The sequence below is a fragment of the Asparagus officinalis genome, chromosome 7, assembly GCF_001876935.1.
Source record: "Asparagus officinalis chromosome 7, Aspof.V1, whole genome shotgun sequence".
Taxonomy (NCBI): domain Eukaryota; kingdom Viridiplantae; phylum Streptophyta; class Magnoliopsida; order Asparagales; family Asparagaceae; genus Asparagus; species Asparagus officinalis.
In genome coordinates this window covers 2,341,656-2,361,602 of record NC_033800.1, presented here as the reverse complement: position 1 = coordinate 2,361,602, position 19,947 = coordinate 2,341,656, and the positions used below count along the sequence as shown (strand labels likewise).

The 19,947-nt window shown below is 37.7% G+C and overlaps 2 protein-coding genes across 5 annotated transcripts in view; both read right to left on the bottom strand.

Moving 5' to 3' along the window:
• The window catches only part of LOC109848265, a 56,363-nt gene that overhangs the window by 15,993 nt on the left and 20,423 nt on the right, over nt 1–19,947 (bottom strand). The gene's annotated exons all lie outside the window — the stretch shown is intronic.
• Nucleotides 7,449–13,839, bottom strand: LOC109848264 (transcription factor MYB1-like). Of its 4 annotated transcripts, XR_002248753.1 has the most exons (5): nt 13,356–13,839; nt 8,401–9,142; nt 8,192–8,320; nt 7,907–8,021; nt 7,449–7,815 (listed from the first exon to the last, which is right to left on the bottom strand). XR_002248753.1 is itself a non-coding variant. In XM_020417688.1 (3 exons), the coding sequence occupies exons 1-3, from the start codon at nt 13,654–13,656 to the stop codon at nt 8,290–8,292; spliced, it is 1,074 nt and encodes a 357-aa protein (XP_020273277.1). In that variant the 5' UTR covers nt 13,657–13,839; the 3' UTR covers nt 8,023–8,289. The 4 variants fall into 4 exon arrangements, 1 of the variants encoding a protein (XP_020273277.1); XR_002248752.1 differs by having other exon boundaries at nt 7,449–8,021; XR_002248754.1 differs by having other exon boundaries at nt 7,449–8,017.

Below are 19,947 nucleotides of genomic sequence, written 5' to 3'. Positions count from 1 at the left end.
CGGTCGACCGAAAAACTCCATCGGTCGACCGCACCGGTCGACCGACGAAGGTCCAGAACTCTTCTTCGTGCTTTTGCTCTCTGCCGGTCGACCGACAAAAATTTCGGTCGACCGACAATATAGCCGTTGCTTTTTAACGGCTCTTTCTCTGAGCTGTTTGCTGGGGTTTTTGGTCATTTCGTTTTGGGGTTTTTGGCTGAGCTTTGAGTGGGTATATATACCCCATTGCTGATGTCTTTTCAACTAAGCTAAGAAGTTTTTAAAGAAGTTTTTAAACAAGGTTTTAAACAAGGGTTTAAGCTTGTTTTTGTTTGGTTTAAGTTTGTTTTGGTTTGCTGTTACAAAGAGGAGTTTACAATCAGCTATTGAAGAGTTCATCTTCAACATTTCATCATCCTCTCTTTGTGTTTATAGAGAAGTTTCCTTAACTCTATTTCCTAGCATTTTTACTATTGAATTTCATATCAATTCTTATTGCTAGTTCTTATTGAGTTAAGTTTTATTGAATCTCACTGTTACACACACCCACATTGAGCTTATTGTATCTTTCATACATAGTATAGTTGGGTGGTGAGAGATTGTAACTTTGATTTGTGCTTTCATTGTGTTCTCATCTATTGTAGAGAACAAATTTATATTTGTTACATTGTGAGTGTTGTAAGGTTTTCGGTGAGCTAGAAACCGAGTGTGTAGTGAGGTTTTCGGTGAGCTAGAAACCGAGTGTGTTGTAAAGTTTTCGGTGAACTAGAAAACCGATTGTGAGGAGTGACGTTGATCGGTGAGCGTTGAAAACCGATACTGTGAGGTGTAAACGTTATTCGGGTGAACGTAGAAAACCCGGTTGATAGTGGATTTCTCCCCGGGAGTGGGGAGCGGAGACGTAGGACGGAAGGTCCGAACTCCGTGATCATCTTTGTGTGTTTGTGATTGTCTTGGCGTCTCACTTGTGCTTATTGTTCATATCATTCTTGTCGCCATTATCTATTGTTCACTTTGTCCACTATCTTGTTTATCTTGTTTATGTTTATATCACCCTTAGTTTCATATCCTTGCATATAACTCATAATATATTTCATCATATAGGATATATCACTTTGTGTATATTGCATATTCTTGCCCATAATAGATTGTATACCTATCTTGCAAGAATATAGTTGTTAATTATTTTTAATTGGCATTTAATCGGATTAGATTAGCATAAGACCCTAATCACCCCCCCTCTAGGGTCTAACAATTGGTATCAGAGCTTGGTGCTCTTTGATTTAAGGTCTAATCGCCTTGAGTTAAAGATCCAAGTTATCTTTTTGTGCTAATCTTGTTTTGATTGCATTTGCATCTTGCTTGCATATTTTTACAAATTATGAATATGAATGATGCATCTTGTTTAGGCTATGATTCTAGTGTTGCTCCTAGATTAGACAATTTCCCCTATGCCCAATGGTGTGTTAGATTTAAACTATTTGTTAGATCTAAACATTTTGATTTATGGGAAATTATAGATGATGCTTATATTGTGCCCATTTTGGAGAAATCCAAGTGGAATAAAAATGATCATCGCATGTTTACTATGAACAACATTTTGTTAGAATATTTGTTAAATGCTTTTAACTCATCTATGTCTAACAAGTTTGTTCATTTTGATAGTGCTTACACCTTATGGATATTTATAGAAGCACATCAATGAGACTTGGAGGCGATCCGACAAGCTTTGGAGGATCCCGCTTCAAGTTCATGTGGAGCATCATGCACACGGCCACTAGGCGATAGCCCTAGTGAGGTTTGCGAGTTCGAAACCATAAATGATTTACCTAATGATGAACTTGCTTGTGCTAGTGAAAAATTATTACATGCCTTTAACAAATTGCAAAATGATTCATTAATTTACAAAGCGAGCATGAAATTTTGATCCGATCATGAGTTGTTAGCATATAAGTTTGAAACTATTTCTAATGAAAATGTGATCCTTAAAGAAAACAATGAAAAAATAAAATTGGATCACGTTTCTTTAACTTCAAACGTTGCTAGCTTAACTTATGAAAGAGATAATGCCATGTTAGAAGTAGAGAACATAAAAAATAACACTGCTTCATTTATAAATGACTATTTATGTTCTACTTCTAAAAATGCATATGTGCCTAAGAATGAAGACTTGAATCTTATGAACAAAAGTATTTCATCTTTAGATTCAACTTTGAAAACATGCATTAATAATCATAAGAAGCTTATGGATATGTGTGCTAAGTCTAAGAAGTCATCCACTTATTATGCACACATGTATAGCAAAACTTATAAGTGTTCTATATGCGGCCGTCAAGGTCATTTAGCTAAGTTTTGCTATGATGCACACAAAAATAAGAATACTAATCCTTCTTGTGCATCTCATCAAGCTTCTTCATCTTGTACACTTACACATTCACATGCTCATTCTCACAAAGTTCATCATAAGCATGCTAGTGTGTTCAAGTGTGATTATTGTGGTCGTTTTGGTCATTTGGCCAATTATTGCTTTGATTTGAAAAGAAAATCTCATTTGACAAATGCTTCCAATAGACCACATGTTTTTAAATGTGATGTTTGTGGTAGGTTTGGACATCTTGCTAAATTTTGTTTTGATATACAAAAAGCTTCTAAATTGCAATATGTTCCAAATAGACCATTGTTTAAGAATGTTTCTCATTTGCAAAATAATTTTAAAAGAAAATCTTTATTTGCAAATGATTCCCGTGCACGAGCTAATGGTCCACAAAAACAAATGGATCTCTTTCATTGCACAAATTGCAATCGGAAGGGTCATTTGAATGAATATTGTTTTGACCATGTTAGTGCACCATATGTGCCTAAGAGGGTTCATAACCCTAGGGCTTTGAGCTTAAATGATAGGGGTCATGTCCCTAAATCTTTTGGTACCAAGAGTTCTTGGGTACCAAAACAAATTTGATTTTCAAACTAAGAATTTTAATGTTTTTATCCTTCTTTATCTTGATTTTGAAAATTATGGTTTGAAATCTTTTTATATGAAAACAATTTATAATTGATAAAATCTTTTGTTTTCATGATTAATTGTTTTGTTTTGATGAGAGGTTTGTACTTATATAACCCTCCGGGTTTATTGGGTGTTTATTCCCAAATTATGTTTACCGGGTGCAAAAATGTTTATATGGGTTAATACTAGCTCAAGAGCTAGATATAGTTGCCTCTCTTGATTTTTGAAAATCAAAGATGATTTTTAGTTTTTCAAATCCATAGTTCATGAGTTACTTTTGAGCTATGAAAATTTTGCTTTGATTTGTTATTTTGAATTCATTATATAAGCACAAATAGATGATTCAAATTTTAAATATGCTTTATAATGTATTCTATGAGTGGTTTGATCAAGTTATGTAAAGAAAATTTTTCTTTATTGATCAAACATTATTTTTGAATATAAACTTTGATTTATGATTTCTTTTGGTTGAATTGTTTTCATTTGAAAACGTTTTGCATGATTCTCATGTTCCTCTTCTTTTGATTTCATAAATCTACTTTTATACATATTTTTTATGTTCTTGGATATGAGACACATATTTTATTTTATATGTGTTCCCATTGTCTTTTTGTATGTGAGTGGTGTTTAGCATATTTCTCATTTATGCTTGCTCACATATGTTTGCCATGATATTCATTTCATATATTCCATATGGCATTTTGATAGGGGGAGCAATCCCTATATCTTTTTATGTTTGATACTCACCCGTGCTTATTGATAGGGGGAGCTTTCGCTCTCTTAATCCTTTTGTCCCCTTTTTGATGTTGTCAAAGGGGGAGAAATATTGTGAGTATATGTATATTCTTTCTTGTTTATATGCATGTGAATTGTAATCTATATATTCATTTCCTTTCATGCATATATCCTTTTTGTAAATTGTTTGTCATCATCAAAAAGGGGGAGATTGTTGGCCTTCTTGTTTTGATGATGATTTACAAACAATTTACTACTAATGTTGTTTGTCTAGTGCTTGTATTATCTATTCATTGTAGACAAACAACGTAGTTGGAGGATGGATGGATTGCGCCATAACGACGATATCAAATGGAGGTTGGCGGAATTGTGGAGTGAAGCAACATACAATTCAAGTTAAAGATCAAGTTCAAGCTTCATCCGCATGTGTACCAAGTTGAGCTACAATGAAGATCAAGATCAAGCTTGGGTAATCTAGTTTAGATTTTATATTATGTGTGTTAGATACTCTAAGCTCAATATCATATACACACACACATTTATTGGTTTCTTCGTATATATATATATATAGTCATATATATATATATTGTTTTCTTGGTTTATAGACTTAACAATAATCATATACATCTTTTATTAAGTCTACAAAATCATTTTGTAATGTTTCAAAACATGGTTAAGCTAAAATGTCAAGATTCATATGTTTACATTTTCATGTTTTGGACTATTTTGCAAAATGATGATATTTCTCATTTGGGAAGTCTTTTTAGAAAACCAGTTTTTATAGCATGTGTATTATCATGTCTACAATCATTCCCCAAAGTCTTACATTTTTCTGAATTTATTTGATATTTTTAAACAGCATTTCAAAATCAGATAAACAGTTTTCATATCAGTTTTCGGTCGACCGCACCGGTCGACCGAACCTGAGGTCAAAAGTTCACTGGGCTGACAGACGTCTGTCGGTCGACCGGTACGCGACGCGTACGGTCGACGATGAAAATTTTCGGTCGACCGACGAAATTTTCGGTCGACCGACGCGCCCAGTTCAGCTTCCAACGGCTAGTTTTTGACCGTTGCATTGGGGCTGTTTTTGTCTTTTGCTCTGGTTGTTGGCTGAGTTGTGAGAGGGATAAAACCCCATTGTCTTCAACTCTCAAGCTAACTAAGAGAGTTTTTAATCAAGTTTAAATAAGTTTTTAACAAGGGTTTTAGTTTGTTTAAGTGTGTTTTAAAAAGCTTTTAAGCAAATGAGAGTTTGTTTTGGTGAATCAAATTCCACAAGAGCCTGAGGAGATTATCTATTGAAGTTTGAGCCTTCCAACTATCATCCTCCATCTCTTGTTATCAAATTGAGAAGTTTTCTAACCAAACTCTAGCTTTACATATATACTTGATTTATTAAGCTAGAATTTATTTGAGTTTAGTTTGATTTGATCTACTCTTTGTTTACACACACAACCATTGAGCTTATTGTATTTACATTCATAGTATAATTTGGGTTGTGGGGAGTTGTAACAAATTTGAGTTGTGCTACATTGTGTTCTCATCTATTGTAGAGAACAAATTGGTTGTATTTACTTTGTGAGTGTTGTAAGGTTTTCGGTGAGCTAGAAACCGAGTGTGTTGTGAAGTTTTCGGTGAACTAGAAAAACCGAGTGTGAGGAGTGGACGTTGATCGGTGAACGTTGAAAACCGACATTGTGAGGGTGAGTGTGAACGTTGATCGGTGAGCGTTGAAAACCGACACTGTGAGGTGTAAACGTTATTCGGGTGAGCGTAGAAAACCCGGTTGTGATAGTGGATTTCTCCCCGGGAGTGGGGAGCGGAGACGTAGGACGGAAGGTCCGAACTCCGTGATCATATTGCTTGTTTGAGTGTGCTTTGGCGTTCATTCATATTTATGTTCATATCTTATATCGCCATTGTCATTAGCTCATTATCTATATCATCCACTATCTAGTTCATATTGTTTACCCTTGTGTTAGTTTATATATCCTTGCATATATATTTCATCATATAGGATATATCTCATTATTCATATTGTTTATCCTAGCTTACATATCTTGTTACATTTCATACTTGCTAGGATAACTTATTAATTAGTTTTAATTGGTATTTAATCGGATTAGATTAGCATAAGACCCTAATCACCCCCCTCTAGGGTCTAACACGCCTCACTCTTTGCGATCTCGTCATGCCGCGCACAGCCTCTCTCTCCCACCGCGATCTCGTCCAGCCGCGATCTCGTCCAGTTGATGTTATGGGGGTAAGTTCACAATATCTGAGGCTTATTTTGATTTGAGCCAAACTGCAGATAATCAAAACTTGAATAAATTTGTGTGGAATTCTCTGATTGTACGTACGCATTCATTTATACCTACAGATAGCCAACAGGATGGGAGGTTGGTGACCTGTAGGGTTGTTTCCAGGAAATCCATGAGACTACTAGTCCAGTAGTCCCGTGGATTATGCATCTACATTTTTCACGGGAACACACAAATGTGGATAAACTTCATAAAAGCCCCTCAACTTCATGTGCAAAAATACTATTCAGTAATAAACAAATTATTTGCACTTATTTCCTCAAAATTTTTTAAAGTTTGAATATTACTTCATCAAACTTAATATTAGTCTATCAAATCTTTAGAGGTTTGGAATTACCCTCCTAGATGTCCATAATTAGTTGAAGTTATTCACTAAAATCCCTATTGCAAATTACCCGTTAAATTTATAAATAGACTCCAAAATCTTTAAATAATTTCAATGTCCTCCCTCAAATGTTCATATTTTGAATTTATTAGTCTCTAAAATAGATTTATAAAAACTTAAATTAGTCTTTCGAATAATTAAATATTTGGACTTACTTCCTTAAATATTCATAATCATTGGACTTACTTCCTTAAATATTCATAATCAATCCCTCAAATTTTTATAAAATTTGTAAATTACTACCTTATATTTAAAATTAGTCCCTCAATTCATAAGTAGTCTTATTTCGGAATTTTAGACTCTCAAATGTTGAGTATTCTCACCCCACTCATGTTTCACAAATATTTTGTCCTATTTGAGTGGTAAGCACACCATGGTGATCATAACCATGGTTTCTTCTTCTTTTTTTTTTAGTTTGAACCAAACACTAGAAAATAAGAAAATACACATCTTTCTACAATGAAAATACCCATGCACCTTTGGATGTGCTCTTTAAAGTCTAAGAGCAAGTGCAGCAAGCTCCCAGTTGGGAGTCCTAGTCAGCAAGCTCTCAAGAGCTCTCAAGCATTTTAGAATAAAAAATTAACAAATTAAGCCTTAAGAGGCACTTCTTCTTTTATGAAGCTCCAACAAGCTCCTAGTTAGGAGCTCCAACAATATCAAAAACCCTTCTTCTATCAAAAAACCCTATCAAAAAAACCCCTCTTCTATCAAAACCCCTCTTCTATTGCAAAGGTACAAAAGCAAGGAGTTTTTTGTTAATTTTTTTTTTTAATAGCTTGGGAGCTCCATGGCACAAAGCCCTCAGAGCTTGCTTAGTTCCACGGAAGCTCTCAGAGCTCCCTTAGGAGCTTGCTGGAGCAAGTCCAGCAAGCTCCCACCGCCACCTCAGCCTTAGGAGGTGGGGGTGGGAGCTTGCTGCACTTGCCCTAAGAGAGGGAACCTAGTGAAAAGAGGGGCTGGCCCTTGATGAGGAGAGCATGATCCATGCTTGATATTTTTGTTTTGAAGAGGAAAGAAATAAACAAAAAACAAAACGCTTGCACTTTCAAAGCCGAGGAGACAAATGAAGAGTATATAATACATGCCGTCTCATTGCAAAAGGGGCAATTAATGATGTGAATTGGACACAAACAGAGAGTCTAATGACCTTGTGTCATCATCTCCATGATAATTGATGCAGGTGCGCGTGTAACTGCGCCATTGGTAGAGGAGCCATGTGGGGATGTTTTCCCATCACTTTCAGTTCTCTATGCGCTTGTTAATGGGGGCAGATGCTAGCGCCGGTAGATTTTAGGTGAACAACTTCACTGAGAGGGGGGAAAAAACTGAGAGACCAGACCCAAAATAATCTCAAAGTCCAACGCCTTGCCCTTGGACGTAGGAAACTGAACGTGAGAAATTGAAAGTAGATACTTAAATTTGAATTGATGATATTTGCATGCTAATACTAACGATACCAACCACGTATATACATACACACACATATTGTCAGGCTAAAGAAAAAGCTCGAGTCCTTGTCAATGTAGGCGCATGCTCCTCGCAACAATTTTTGTCTACTCTGTATAAAGACAGCCAGGGCACCAGATCCTGACTACGAAAACAGAAAATGATTATGTAAAGCTCAGAATCTAAAAGAGTGTTCACACATAGATGGCGCTCGCCAAACATAAACGACTTGAAAGCAATAGGACCGGCAGCGGCCTCTTTAAAGGAACAAAAGCATTGAAAAATATGCACAATATCTTTTTTTTTTCCTCCTACCGTTTTTTCTGGAGTTTTTCGTTACCGGTTCATCTCCGCAACACGGTACTCAGGTCCACAACTGAATGGTAATATCTTCTACGATTGCAAGATAAGATTCAGGCTTCTACGTTATGTCCTGAATTCCAGCTGCAAAGAGTTGTCATTTATCAGTGAATGACGCAGTTCGCTAGATGTTAACACCTCTTCCTAAAACGCACAACTGTTACCTCTCCAAGCGCGGGTTACTGAATATCCTAGTGCTGGTAGTCTGCAATCCACTCTTGAGCCAGGCAATGCTACTAAGATCTGAAGCTACTAAAGCCAATTCAAGACTTGAAATTGGGGGAGCCTCCACAAATTCCATAAACTCTGGACCTAACAAAGAAGTCTGAGAACTCTCCTTCTCAATACGACAGCAGCCATGCCCGCATCGAGATGGCACCTCAGGCTCACAGCTAAGACTATCAAGCAACTTGCAGGCTTCGCCAGTAGATCTAGAAGCTTGGAACTGTGGTTCATGTACTGATCTTGGAAGTAAAGAACCTTTTGATTCACCAGATAAAGTATTGTATATATTGAAGGCGCTTACTCTTGCAACTGGTCGGAACAATTTCGGTTGGTCTTCAACTTTAGGTTCACAAGGAACAACATGATCGTCAATCTTTTCCTCAACCTGACAAGGCAAGTTTTTGCTCAAACTAGTATCTCTTACTTCCAAGGATTTAAACGGATTGATTGGCACAAGGGATTGAGCTTTCTCAGAAGATACTTTAATTTTTTCCACACCACCATTCACAAGAAGAGTACTAGTTGTCTTGCGCTCGGGATAACCATATGCTCTACGTCGTAGAGTAGAATTCCAGTGATTCTTTACAGCGTTGTCTGTTCTACCTTGTAAAAGCTTTGCAATTTGTGCCCATTTGTTTCCATGGACTGCATGAGCAGCGATTATTATCCGATCCTCTTCCTCTGCAGAGCATATTAGTGCATATCAATAAGCATGATAGACACCAAAAGTTAAAATTGCGAAGATCTATACTTTTATATACTTTGGAATTGCTTGTTTTATCTACATGGAGACTGCTATTTGTACATATGAGGTGGTCCTTAAAGAACATGAATGGAGAAAAGGTGTTCCAAGAAGCCAATTCCAATTTTATCTTTTGCAGCAGGTTTTTCTTTCTTTCTTTCTTCTTCTTCTTCTTCTTTCTTTTTTGGTAAAGAAAAAAAATTGCAGCAGTTATTGTTTCACTAGATCATAGTTAATTTGTGGAAATGCCAAACTGAAGAGGTTGCTCGTGCAAAACTTGCTATAAAATTTTTCTGTTTTTAACGAGTAAACAAACACATGCCAGGCACGTGATAAGCGATCACATGATGAACACAGCTTAGATATTACCATATAGAAGATATAGATTTGCATGAATTGACATGCCTATGATTCTTAAATTATATGCTCCATTACCAGCACAAAACTCATCAGAAAACACTTTCATGCAAAATAAAGAAAGCAGTACATTGAAGATGAATTTCCTCAAAACTAACTTGTAGCACACTACATAATGAAATAGAAGATAAACTGCCAAAATGAGGCTGAGGATAACCTACAAAAGAAAAGTTCTAATGCAGAAGCCTAATCGGACCTTAAGTCTAGGACATGCAGAGAGAGAAGATGTCTTCTCCCTAAAAATTCCACGATTAGGAACCCATCTCTAAGCAACCTCATGGGCAATATGCATTTTTGTCAGAATATAGAAAATGAAATAAGAAAGAAAGCATGAAATAACAAATAAAGAAGCACATGAAATGGTAACAGATCACCGTAAAAAAACTTACCAAAAAATGAACATCTATCAACAGTTTGCAGTAGACAAAGCGCATGAACATAAATGAAGAAGCAAAGTGAAGGAACTCAGAAATCTAAATGTGCACGAAATGTAAACGTAAGAAAAGAAGATCTGATGGCTATGGGATGATTATCGAGGTGCATATTAAAGATAATTGTACAGAAAAGTAAACAAAAAGAAAACAAGTTAAAACTGCAATGAAGTAGAATATTGAAGGGAAAAAAATAGGACAGTAAGAGAACATTAGCCATAAAAAATAAAGAAATTGAACTGTCTTCAAGGAGATAAATATGCGAAATTATAAGACAAGAGATAACTCACTGGGAATACAAAACGGTCATATGGGTTCTCACTTGTATATGTAAATAAGAAGGGTATGCTAAATAAGAAAAAGGTTCTATCATTCTCTTCTGAAACAAAGAACCTTACTGTCTAACAGTTCCACAACCCAATTATAACCACCTGTTTTCACATATCTACAATTTCACAAAAAAATGATGCTAATTAGTCATGCATAACTAATTAGTGTGTAGAATTCATTTCTCTTAGCAAGGTAAAACATTTCTCATTGGAGTCCTCCCATTTACTTCGATTACTGTAGAAAAAATCCTTTGCAACTACTATGAAGACATTAGATAACCTCGAGCAGCAAGGGAGAAATCATGGTGACCATCCATTAAACTTTCATATTGGTCGAGAACTCAAGACTACTAGATAATGTTGGTCTCATGTTACTAGGCTCCATCTAAAGTATAGATGTCACGCAACAGGAGATTACCAGAGAACTCTGACAAGTGAAAATTTTCAAAATAACAAGGATCTTCATGACCGTGTGATGCATTCTAGACCTACATAATGCAGCTGGACTGCATGGCTGAAACTAGCACACCGGTGGTGGCACGGAAACAGATACAACTTTGCATTTGATGCCAACTTTTGTATGAGATAAGATAATTTGAACGAAAAAAAATCCTGAATGCAATCAGCTTGGATTAGCCAAATCCTTCATTTAAGCCCTCGAATAAATAGATGGCTATTCAGCCTGGTTTCAGGAGATTAAGGAAAGTAAATAAATGCTAATTCGCTTCAAACTACAAGCTTAAAGGATTTAATATATTAATTTATGTGGTAAAATAAGGAATTCTTTTTGACAAAGCTCTGTATTTTCTTTCTTTTCCCTTGGCTTATACTTGACTCAATAAGAGCACTCAACAGAAACGTATTGATCAGACATTGTGAATGGAATTAGCAACACAAATGCATTTACCCTTTTTTTCCTCACCGTCTCTCCTCAAATATAAAGATTTGACCTAGTACAACTATTTCTATTTGTCCTGTTCCTTTTTTTTAGTAACCGAGTATTTGTACTGTTCTCTATAGGCATAAGGAGTTCTTCCAGAGAATTTAAGGGTGACCTTGTATCGACTAGATAAAAAAAATGTTTGTAAAAATATAACTGGTAAGATAGTATAGCGTATAAGTTTATAACTGGTAAGATAGTATAGCTTATAAGTTTATAACCCAAAAGATGAAGTATTCTGGGACTTATGTGCTATAAGAGGATTTTAGCATTTTAACATCTACAATCTGGTCAAGTGGAAATCATAACCCACAGAGTGAAAATACCATGAAATTCTACACCAACATAATCCACAAAGAATTCAACAAACCCTCATTCTTCTGTTTTTGTCTTTTGTACTTTGTGTTCCTCTCGTTAAAATTTTATTAATGAGACACAGGGGTAGTTACCCATTGTTTCACTAAAACAACCTCATTCTTCAGCCACGCCCACGATCAAATTGAACAAAAGTATTCAATTGAAATAGGGTTACATAAGATGAAACGTTAGTGTTACTACTTTCTTCCATGAAACTTGGTCATCTCTAAAAAGGCTAAGGTAAGTTACCAAATTGGTATATTTGGTAAGACCCCTTTACCAGGTTGATATTTTTCTAACTCTGGCAAAATTTAGGTATTAAAGTTAATCCTTAGATGCAACTAGATCCATTTCATCACCGCCGGAAAATTTTTTTGTGCAAAACATCACGTGAGGTCATGTGATCCCTAATTTGGACCAGTCTAAAGCTGATGAGGCAAAGTGTAAATGAATAAGCATAGGTAGTTGAGATCATGTGATTGTCACATGCTTCTCTTCCTACTCTATTCAAAATTGTGGTTGAAATTCAAATTAGCTCTCATATCCAAAATCCCACTTTTCGGTTTCATATTCATATTGGGGATCATCTTCAAATTAGGGGAAGCGCCATTATGCCCTCTTCAAGGTCAAGGTCAAGCTCAAAGAGATATGGACTGCATGGAAGAATTGAACATGGTTTCAACAAGTTGACATGTACTAGGAGATGGAATGAAGCCGCAGAGGAATGTGTGATCTCTCTCCAAAGGGTTTGGAAAATGGGGTATTTGACAAATTTAGGGTTAATTAAACCCCCGCCTTCGTCTTTGCCATGCCAATTAATCTCTGCCGCGTCAATTAATCCCAGCCGCGTCAATTAATCCCGGCCACATCAGCATCTTAGTTGACCTCAAATTTGGTCATGTGAGGTCATGCGACATTTGTCCGCCAATTTCATCCCGATAGTGACGAGATGTGCCTAACTGCATCGAGGGTTAGGTTCTAATACCTAAGGTACCGTTTGGCAAAGGGTTGAGTGAGAAGTTAAGGAGACTTAACCCCTTCTTAACCCGCCAAACACAAAAAATTTATACAAGGGTTAAAATGAGTTAACCCTCCATAATTTGTCAAACATAAAAAATATAGAAGAGCTAAGCTAACCCCTATAGAGGGATTAAAATGAGTTAACCCCTCATTTACTAATACTCCTATGTAAAAAGATTAAAAGTTAACCCTTCTAATTATAAAGAAAATAGTCAAAATCATTGTTATTACCAAACACTAAAACTGATCACAAGCACTAAAATAAAACTTATTTAACGGGTTAATAATCCATTCGAATAGGCTAAGTACATTAATCCTTCTTTTTAACCCCTCTTTCTTAACCCTTTGCCAAACGGAGCCTAAATGTTCCCGGAATTAGAACAAATATGAACCTGATAAAGGGGTCTTACAGATATACTAATTTGGTAAGTTAGCCCAATTTTCCATAAGAATGGCATTTCTATCCTGATAAGTTGAAGCCTGTGGCAACAATGATCATCCTTAACCTGCGCTTCAAATTCTCTTTTATCCCTTGAGATATCATACATTATACACTGTCACCTCCAACGCAGCAGAGTAAAACCACAGTCTCATATAATGCAAACATAAACAAGCTCTAATTTCACCAAAGAAAAAAAAGAAGGGGAAAAAAATTTACCAGAGAAGGGTTTTCTCTTAACATAAGGAGCGAGCTGATTACACCATCGAAGCCTGCAGGATTTCCCAGAACGGCCGGCGATGCCCTGAGCAATGAAGCTCCAGTTCCTCGCGCCGAGCTTGCTCACCAACGTGCTCAGCACCGCGTCCTCCTCCGGCGACCATGGCCCCTTCACTTTCTCCTTCCTCCCCGCCGTCGCCGTCGAAGCTCCGCCACCTCCATTGGCCGAATCGTCGTCTCCGATCATTACGGATTCGCGAACTTGCTCTTCTTCTTCTTCTTCTTCTTCTTCCTCCATCATCGACCGATCACTGAGAGTTGAAGATTCCGTGAGGGCTTGAAACGTTTGGGGCTTCTTTTTTTTTTTCTTTTTCTTGATTTTCTTGAGAGGGAGAACTGAGTACCGACCCGCTCAACTGAAACGCTTGGGATCGGTTGTGTAGGGCAAATGTTCCGGAGAACTTCCGCCTCCAATTTACGGTTTTACCCTTACACTTTTAAGGAAAAGACGGATTTGTTGGTCTCCGGATGAGGACCGGTTTGGATTGATTTTGAGGCCGGTCAATCTCTTTACCGGCGGCTTCTTTTGGTCGGTTGGTTGGTTGGGGCGTGCATGGGGAAATGGGCTAGGCTTGAAATAGCATTGTTAGCCCAACGATAAGTCAAGGCTCAAATTTGTGGGCTTTTCCCGTTTCGGATGGCACGGGCAGCACTTGAGATCTCTGTTGTTGTAATGGTTTAAACAAATATTCGTAGCATCTATCTTTTACACAAAATATTATGTTTTCTCAGTGGCTGTCAACATTTTTCTCGGGGAAAAAATTTCACTTGATGCAAATATTTGACGGAAATTTTCTAATTTCTAATATGCAGAATTTATGGTGATTCAGATATTATGCAAAACTCTCAAATTCATATATGAAGATATTGATATTATCTATACACAAGGTATCCTAGTGGATGGGAACAATGGATAATATATTTAATCGTATTTGAATATTGGGTTTTATGCACGTACAGTGCACGTGGTTAAATACAATGATTAAATATTTTTAATTTATTTTCTTACTAAAGCTTATTTCTCAGTTCTACTTTGATTGTTTTTGCTCACTTATATCTTTAAGCTATTCTATAAAATTCGAATAACAAATCTTTTATTCTTTCTGTTTTATTTTTTATTAAGTTAAGATCAATCATTTTTTACCTTCATCTTCTTCCTAAGCAATTCTAGAGTTGTGTCTTCATTGTCTACATTGATCATAACATCAGGTTGGAGCTGGATTTCTTGCGATATTATTTTTCCACGAGCTCGTTCATCTTCTGTCTTCTCATCTTACTTCACAAAGAAGTTAAATATATTTTCGATTTAATAAGATTATCGAGACAAAAAATGCCCAATGAGTGGAGAATTAGTACTTTAATACCGATATATAATAATAAATAAGATATACAGAGTTGTTCAAATTATCATGATATAAAACTCATGAGTCACACTATGAAACTTTAAGAGAGGGTGTTAATGTCAGTTATCAAACATGGGGTTTATTTATGGATTAAAGTAGAGTTAGGATCTTCAAACTCCTTCAGATAACCGACTCTATAGATCGTTGTTCTTCCCTGCACACGAAGATCTCGTAAGAGACCAGAGTTGGGTTCTCCGGTTATTCCTCCGACGATTAAGTTAGTATATGAAGTTGAGTGGGAAAATGTGAGATAATAAAGAAAATCTCAAAGTTGTGTGAAAGGCCCCGAGAGCTACTTTGAGCTGCATGACTTCTTTTTATAGAGCATCAGAAGGGCAGATAGGTAACTTGAGCCGAGTCCAGGCAAGCAGCTAACTCTAGGGGTGAGCATAGTTCAGTTCAAACCGAACAAACTAACCGACGTAATTTGACAGTTCGGTTCGGTTTTTACTAAAGTTTGGTTCGGGTCGGGTTGAAGATTTTTCAACCCGAACCGTCCGAATTGACTGAATTGTACTACTCATTCTAGTTACTATCCACATCCACTTAAACCTGACCCGTCATAATTTATATAGAGTTGCTTCGCTGCAACTTGATGTCTTTTTCTCTCACGCAACCTGATAGCGATGAAACACCCCAACAATGGTGTCCTCTCCAATTCTAGGGCTTTTCATCATCTCTAGTTCTCTACCTCTTTTTACTATCTATTTGCTTCTTTTAATTTGAATCAATCCATTTTGGAGGTAAGAAACTTAAACTATAATGTTGATTCTAACATTTTCTTGAATTTTCTCCTTGATCAATACACATAATGCAAGATAATATTTGGATCAGACTTCTCTTTGGATCAAACTTATAATTTTATAAAAACTGTACACAAGATCTAAATTATTACATATTTTTTATTTACTTTTGTCTATCAGATTCAGATCACTTTAATTCTTTATGTAAGCTTTCTCTAAAAAAATTATGTAAGCTTTGGCAGGAATCAGATTTTGATTTCTCCATCTAATATTCTGTAGCATTTGATAGTTCATGAATTTCAATAAATTAAAGTGTAAGGACTTCTTTCTTCATCAACAGATTAGAGGTGAAATTGAATTTGGACATGACATTTATAACCAAATGTTTGTTGGAAATTTGAAGTAAAAAGACAATGAAAGAAAATTTGACTTGTATTCCTCTCAAAATCGATTACAATTTGGATTCCGATTACAAAAGAGAGGAGAATGAATTTGATTCTCCCCTTTGTTTAATTCTGGGTTCTTCACGGTGGCGATGAGATGCCTCCCTCGAATGCTCGCGTCGAGTTTGCTTCTCGTTGACGATCCGAACGTCTTGATTCACTGGAACGATGTCTTCTCCTCACGATTTGACGCTGTGGAGAACTTGCGTGGCAAGTTTGAAGATAACTCTTGACGAGTTGATAACTCTGAACGAGTTTTAGAAGAACTCGTAGAGTAAGTTTTGAACTCTGATCGAGTTGATAACTCTGACGAGTTTTAGAAGAACTTGCAGAGCAAGTTTTGAACTCTGATCGAGTTGATAACTCTGAACGAGTTTGAACTCTTGAAAAAGAGTTGATTTGAACCGAAAGTCGGTTATAAGCCAAGGGAATGCTCCTGTGGTCGATCGTTGCTGAGGATGAACGTCGATCGCCCCCTTGCTGCCCAAAAAGAAGGATCCCAGAGCCCAGAGCCAAAAGCCAGCCAAAAAGGGAGAGCCCGAACTCAGTTGAGTTTCCCACTACCCAGCCCGAACTCAGTTGAGTTTTGAGGTATTTATAGGGGGTTAAGGGTATAACCGCCCCCTTAAATATCTCCTTAATGAGGGTTTAATGGGGTCTAACTGCTCCCCATAAATCTCTCCATGATAGGGTAGTGATCCCCTAAAATCTTGGGGAGAAAACGGTTCTGGAACCGTTCAAATCGTGCTTGAACGAGTTAAACGCTGAAAACAGCGTTCTGGGCTCGAACTGTGCGTTTCTGGACCTGAAACGCACAGTTGAGGTTGAAAAACGCACTAGACTGAAAACGCAGAGTTGAGCCTGTTTAAAGGCTGAAAATGCACAGTTGTGCTGTTTTAGAGATTAACTCTGCGTTTCTAGATTGAAAACGCAGAGTTGAGCCTGTTTAAAGGCTGAAAACGCACAGTTGTGCTGTTTTAGCGATTAACTCTGCGTTTTGATGTTGAAAACGCAGAGTTGAGCATGTGCGCTTTGACTCTGTAATGCAGAGGCGAACCTTAGGCGGGCTTGGCGGGCTTCAGGCTAAGTCCAATGTTCTGATGAAGTCCAGTCTTGCAGACGGACCTCAGAACATAATTTGCTGCGAAGAACAGGTCATAACTTTCAAACCGTAAGTCGGAATTAGACGAATTATATATGAAAATCGGCTATCTCGACGAGACGGGGCCATCCGAACCAAGCCGAAGGCTTCGGTTCGCTTCCTCCGTTTGGCCAAATTCCTTACGGTTTGAGAGATATCTGCATTCTAATATGAAGAGACCGTCAATTTGTAGTCTCTTTTGCTAGAGCTTTGCACAGATCGTCCTCTTGTAATCTTTGTCTTGGCTCCTTGAAAATATGAGAGTCGTCAGATTGTAACTCCCGATGTTGATTGTGAAGGCTATTGAATTGGAGTTTTCATCAGTTGTCGTGAAGGTCCTCAAATTGTAGCCTACTGGAAGTCGTCAGATTGTAACTTCCATCATCGGTGTTTGATGGGGGATAAGCTATCTATTGTGATTTTTAGACAGCCTACACCAAATCAAACCAAACAAACCGACCCAAATCAAACCGAACCCACTTGAATCAGTTCGGTTCAGTTTTGAATGATAGGAAATTCGATTCGGTTTGGCCAAATTTGGCCAAAATCCAAACTGATTGACAGATTGCACAGCCCTAGCTGACTCGGCAGACAGCTGACAGATGTCGGTTGTTGGCGAAGATGGGTCATCCAAGTGGTTAGTGCAAAGCGACAGCAACCGCTTGGTGCTAATGGAGCCTGATGAGTCATAAAATTTTTTGGGTCTGGAGCAATGATGATTTGTCACCGTGCATTTAATGTGATGATGACTGGCTATTTTCGGGGGACTCGAGGAAGACTGCCTTTCAACTCAGCCTGGCGAGAAGGGACGACTCGGCTTAGCGAGAAGGGACGATTCAAGCTGTCTGTCAAAAAGGGGCGACTCCTTGCGAGAAGAGTGAGAAGTACTGCCTCTTCAGTCGTCTGGTGGAGGGTCGACTAACACCACCTTTTTACTCGGCTACACGAGTTGCCGACTAAAATAGTAGGCCGAGTGTGATAGTTTATAGGATCGATTTGATAGTTAGGTCGGCAAGTATTATCTTTCGAGTCAGCCATGTAAGTTGTCGGCTTATGGAGTCGGTCGCAGTAGCGGTCCGAGTCGTCTAGGTTCAGATCATGACTGATCGGAGTGGGACACATATCGATAACTTAAGAAAGATTAACACTTGGTTATTTGCAGGCTATAACAGAGCGCAATTGAGCAAAGACTAAGAAATGAGAAAAATGTATCTAATAATCAATTTGGTTGAGGTCAACTATGGAACTTATATATTTATTGAGACGGTTGTTGGAGAGATATAGACAGAAGAGAAAGAATCTACATATGGTTTTTATAGATCTAGAAGAAGCTTATGATAGAGTGCGTAGAGAGGTAATGTGGTGTGTATTAGAAAAGAAACATGTATCTAGTATATGTATTAATGTAATTAAAGTTATGTATGATAGAGCGACTAGAGTAAGAACTCATAAATGAGAGACTAAGCCATTTCCTAATACCCTAGGTTTAAGGTTAGCATTAGGTTCTTTTTTTGCATTAATTATTGACCAACTTAGTAGGCACGTTTAGGATGAAATATCATTGTATATATTATTTACGGATGTTATAATGTTAGTTGACGAAACTAGAATAAGTATGTTTGGTGGAAATTTTGCAATAAGAAAATGAAAGAATTTTATTTGATTTTTATTCTCTCAATCTCGATTACAATTTAAATTCCCGATTACAAAAGAGAAGAAGATCGACGAAGATCTTCCCCTTTGTTTAAGATTGGGTTCTTCACGGTGGCGATGGAGTGCCTCCCTCGAATGTTCGCGTCGAGTTTGCTCACCGTTGACAATCCGCACATCTTGTTTCACTAGAACGTGGTCTTCTCCTCACGATTTAACGATGTGGAGAACTTGCGTGGCAAGTTTTAAAGGACTCTTGATGAGTTGATAACTCTGAACGAGTTTGAAACTCTATGAAATAGTTGATTTAACAGAAATCGGTTTGTAAGCCAAGGATAAAGAAAGCTCCTGTTTCCGATCTTCAAAGCTCCAGCAATTCCCTAAAAAGCCAGTCGAAGATCTCTTCTTTGTTTTCGGAAAAAGTTGCCTTCATCATTGATTCTATTAAACTTCAGTCGTTACAATGAATTCGAATAACAAAGAATAAAAATTATAACTTTTCGAAAATAAACACAAGATCCTGTTTTGCGGTCTCTTGCTTGCGTGGGTCTTTAGCCTGTGACGGGGACGTTGATATCCGTGGACTACCTGACAATCAGATCTGGTCCGGATCAATCAGACAGAGCATCGTCAATCCGCGAGGGGATCTAGGAACTTCTGATCCAGAAAAATCGGACAGAGCTTCGTCGATCCGCGAGAGATCTAGAAGCTTTGAAGCGTCTATCTCGGCTAAAGCGAGATATTAGCTCTTCTTAGTATTAACGCCAAGGGCTAATACTAAGGAACGGACACACGGGTGATGAAGATCTGATGAAGAATTCCCCTGAAGTGCTCGATCACTCTTCACTGCAGCAGGGCTTCGCCTCTTTCTCTCCAAAATTCCAGATCCTTTAAAATGAGGTAAGGGGTGGCTATTTATAGCCATAGGGAGTACCTAGGGGGCCTAGACACCCCTGGGGTGTCTCCACAGATCCGAGACACCCCTGGGGTGTCTCCACAGATCCGAGACACCCCTAGGGTGTTTCGGAATTTCCGAGACACCCTTGGGGTGTCTCGGATTTTCCGAGACACCCCTAGGGTGTCTCGGAATTTCCGAGACACCCCTGGGGTGTCTCGGAATTTCTGAGACACCCCTGGGGGTGTTTTGGAACT

Excerpts from the sequence above, each read along its gene's own strand:
- LOC109848264 (XM_020417688.1), bottom strand. The coding sequence starts at position 13,656 with ATGATGGAGGAAGAAGAAGAAGAAGAAGAAGAAGAGCAAGTTCGCGAA. Across the intron at positions 9,143-13,355 it reads TAAGAGAAAACCCTTCTCTG|AGGAAGAGGATCGGATAATA; the intron begins GTAAATTTTTTT and ends TATGCTCTGCAG. Across the intron at positions 8,321-8,400 it reads AGTAACCCGCGCTTGGAGAG|CTGGAATTCAGGACATAACG; the intron begins GTAACAGTTGTG and ends AACTCTTTGCAG.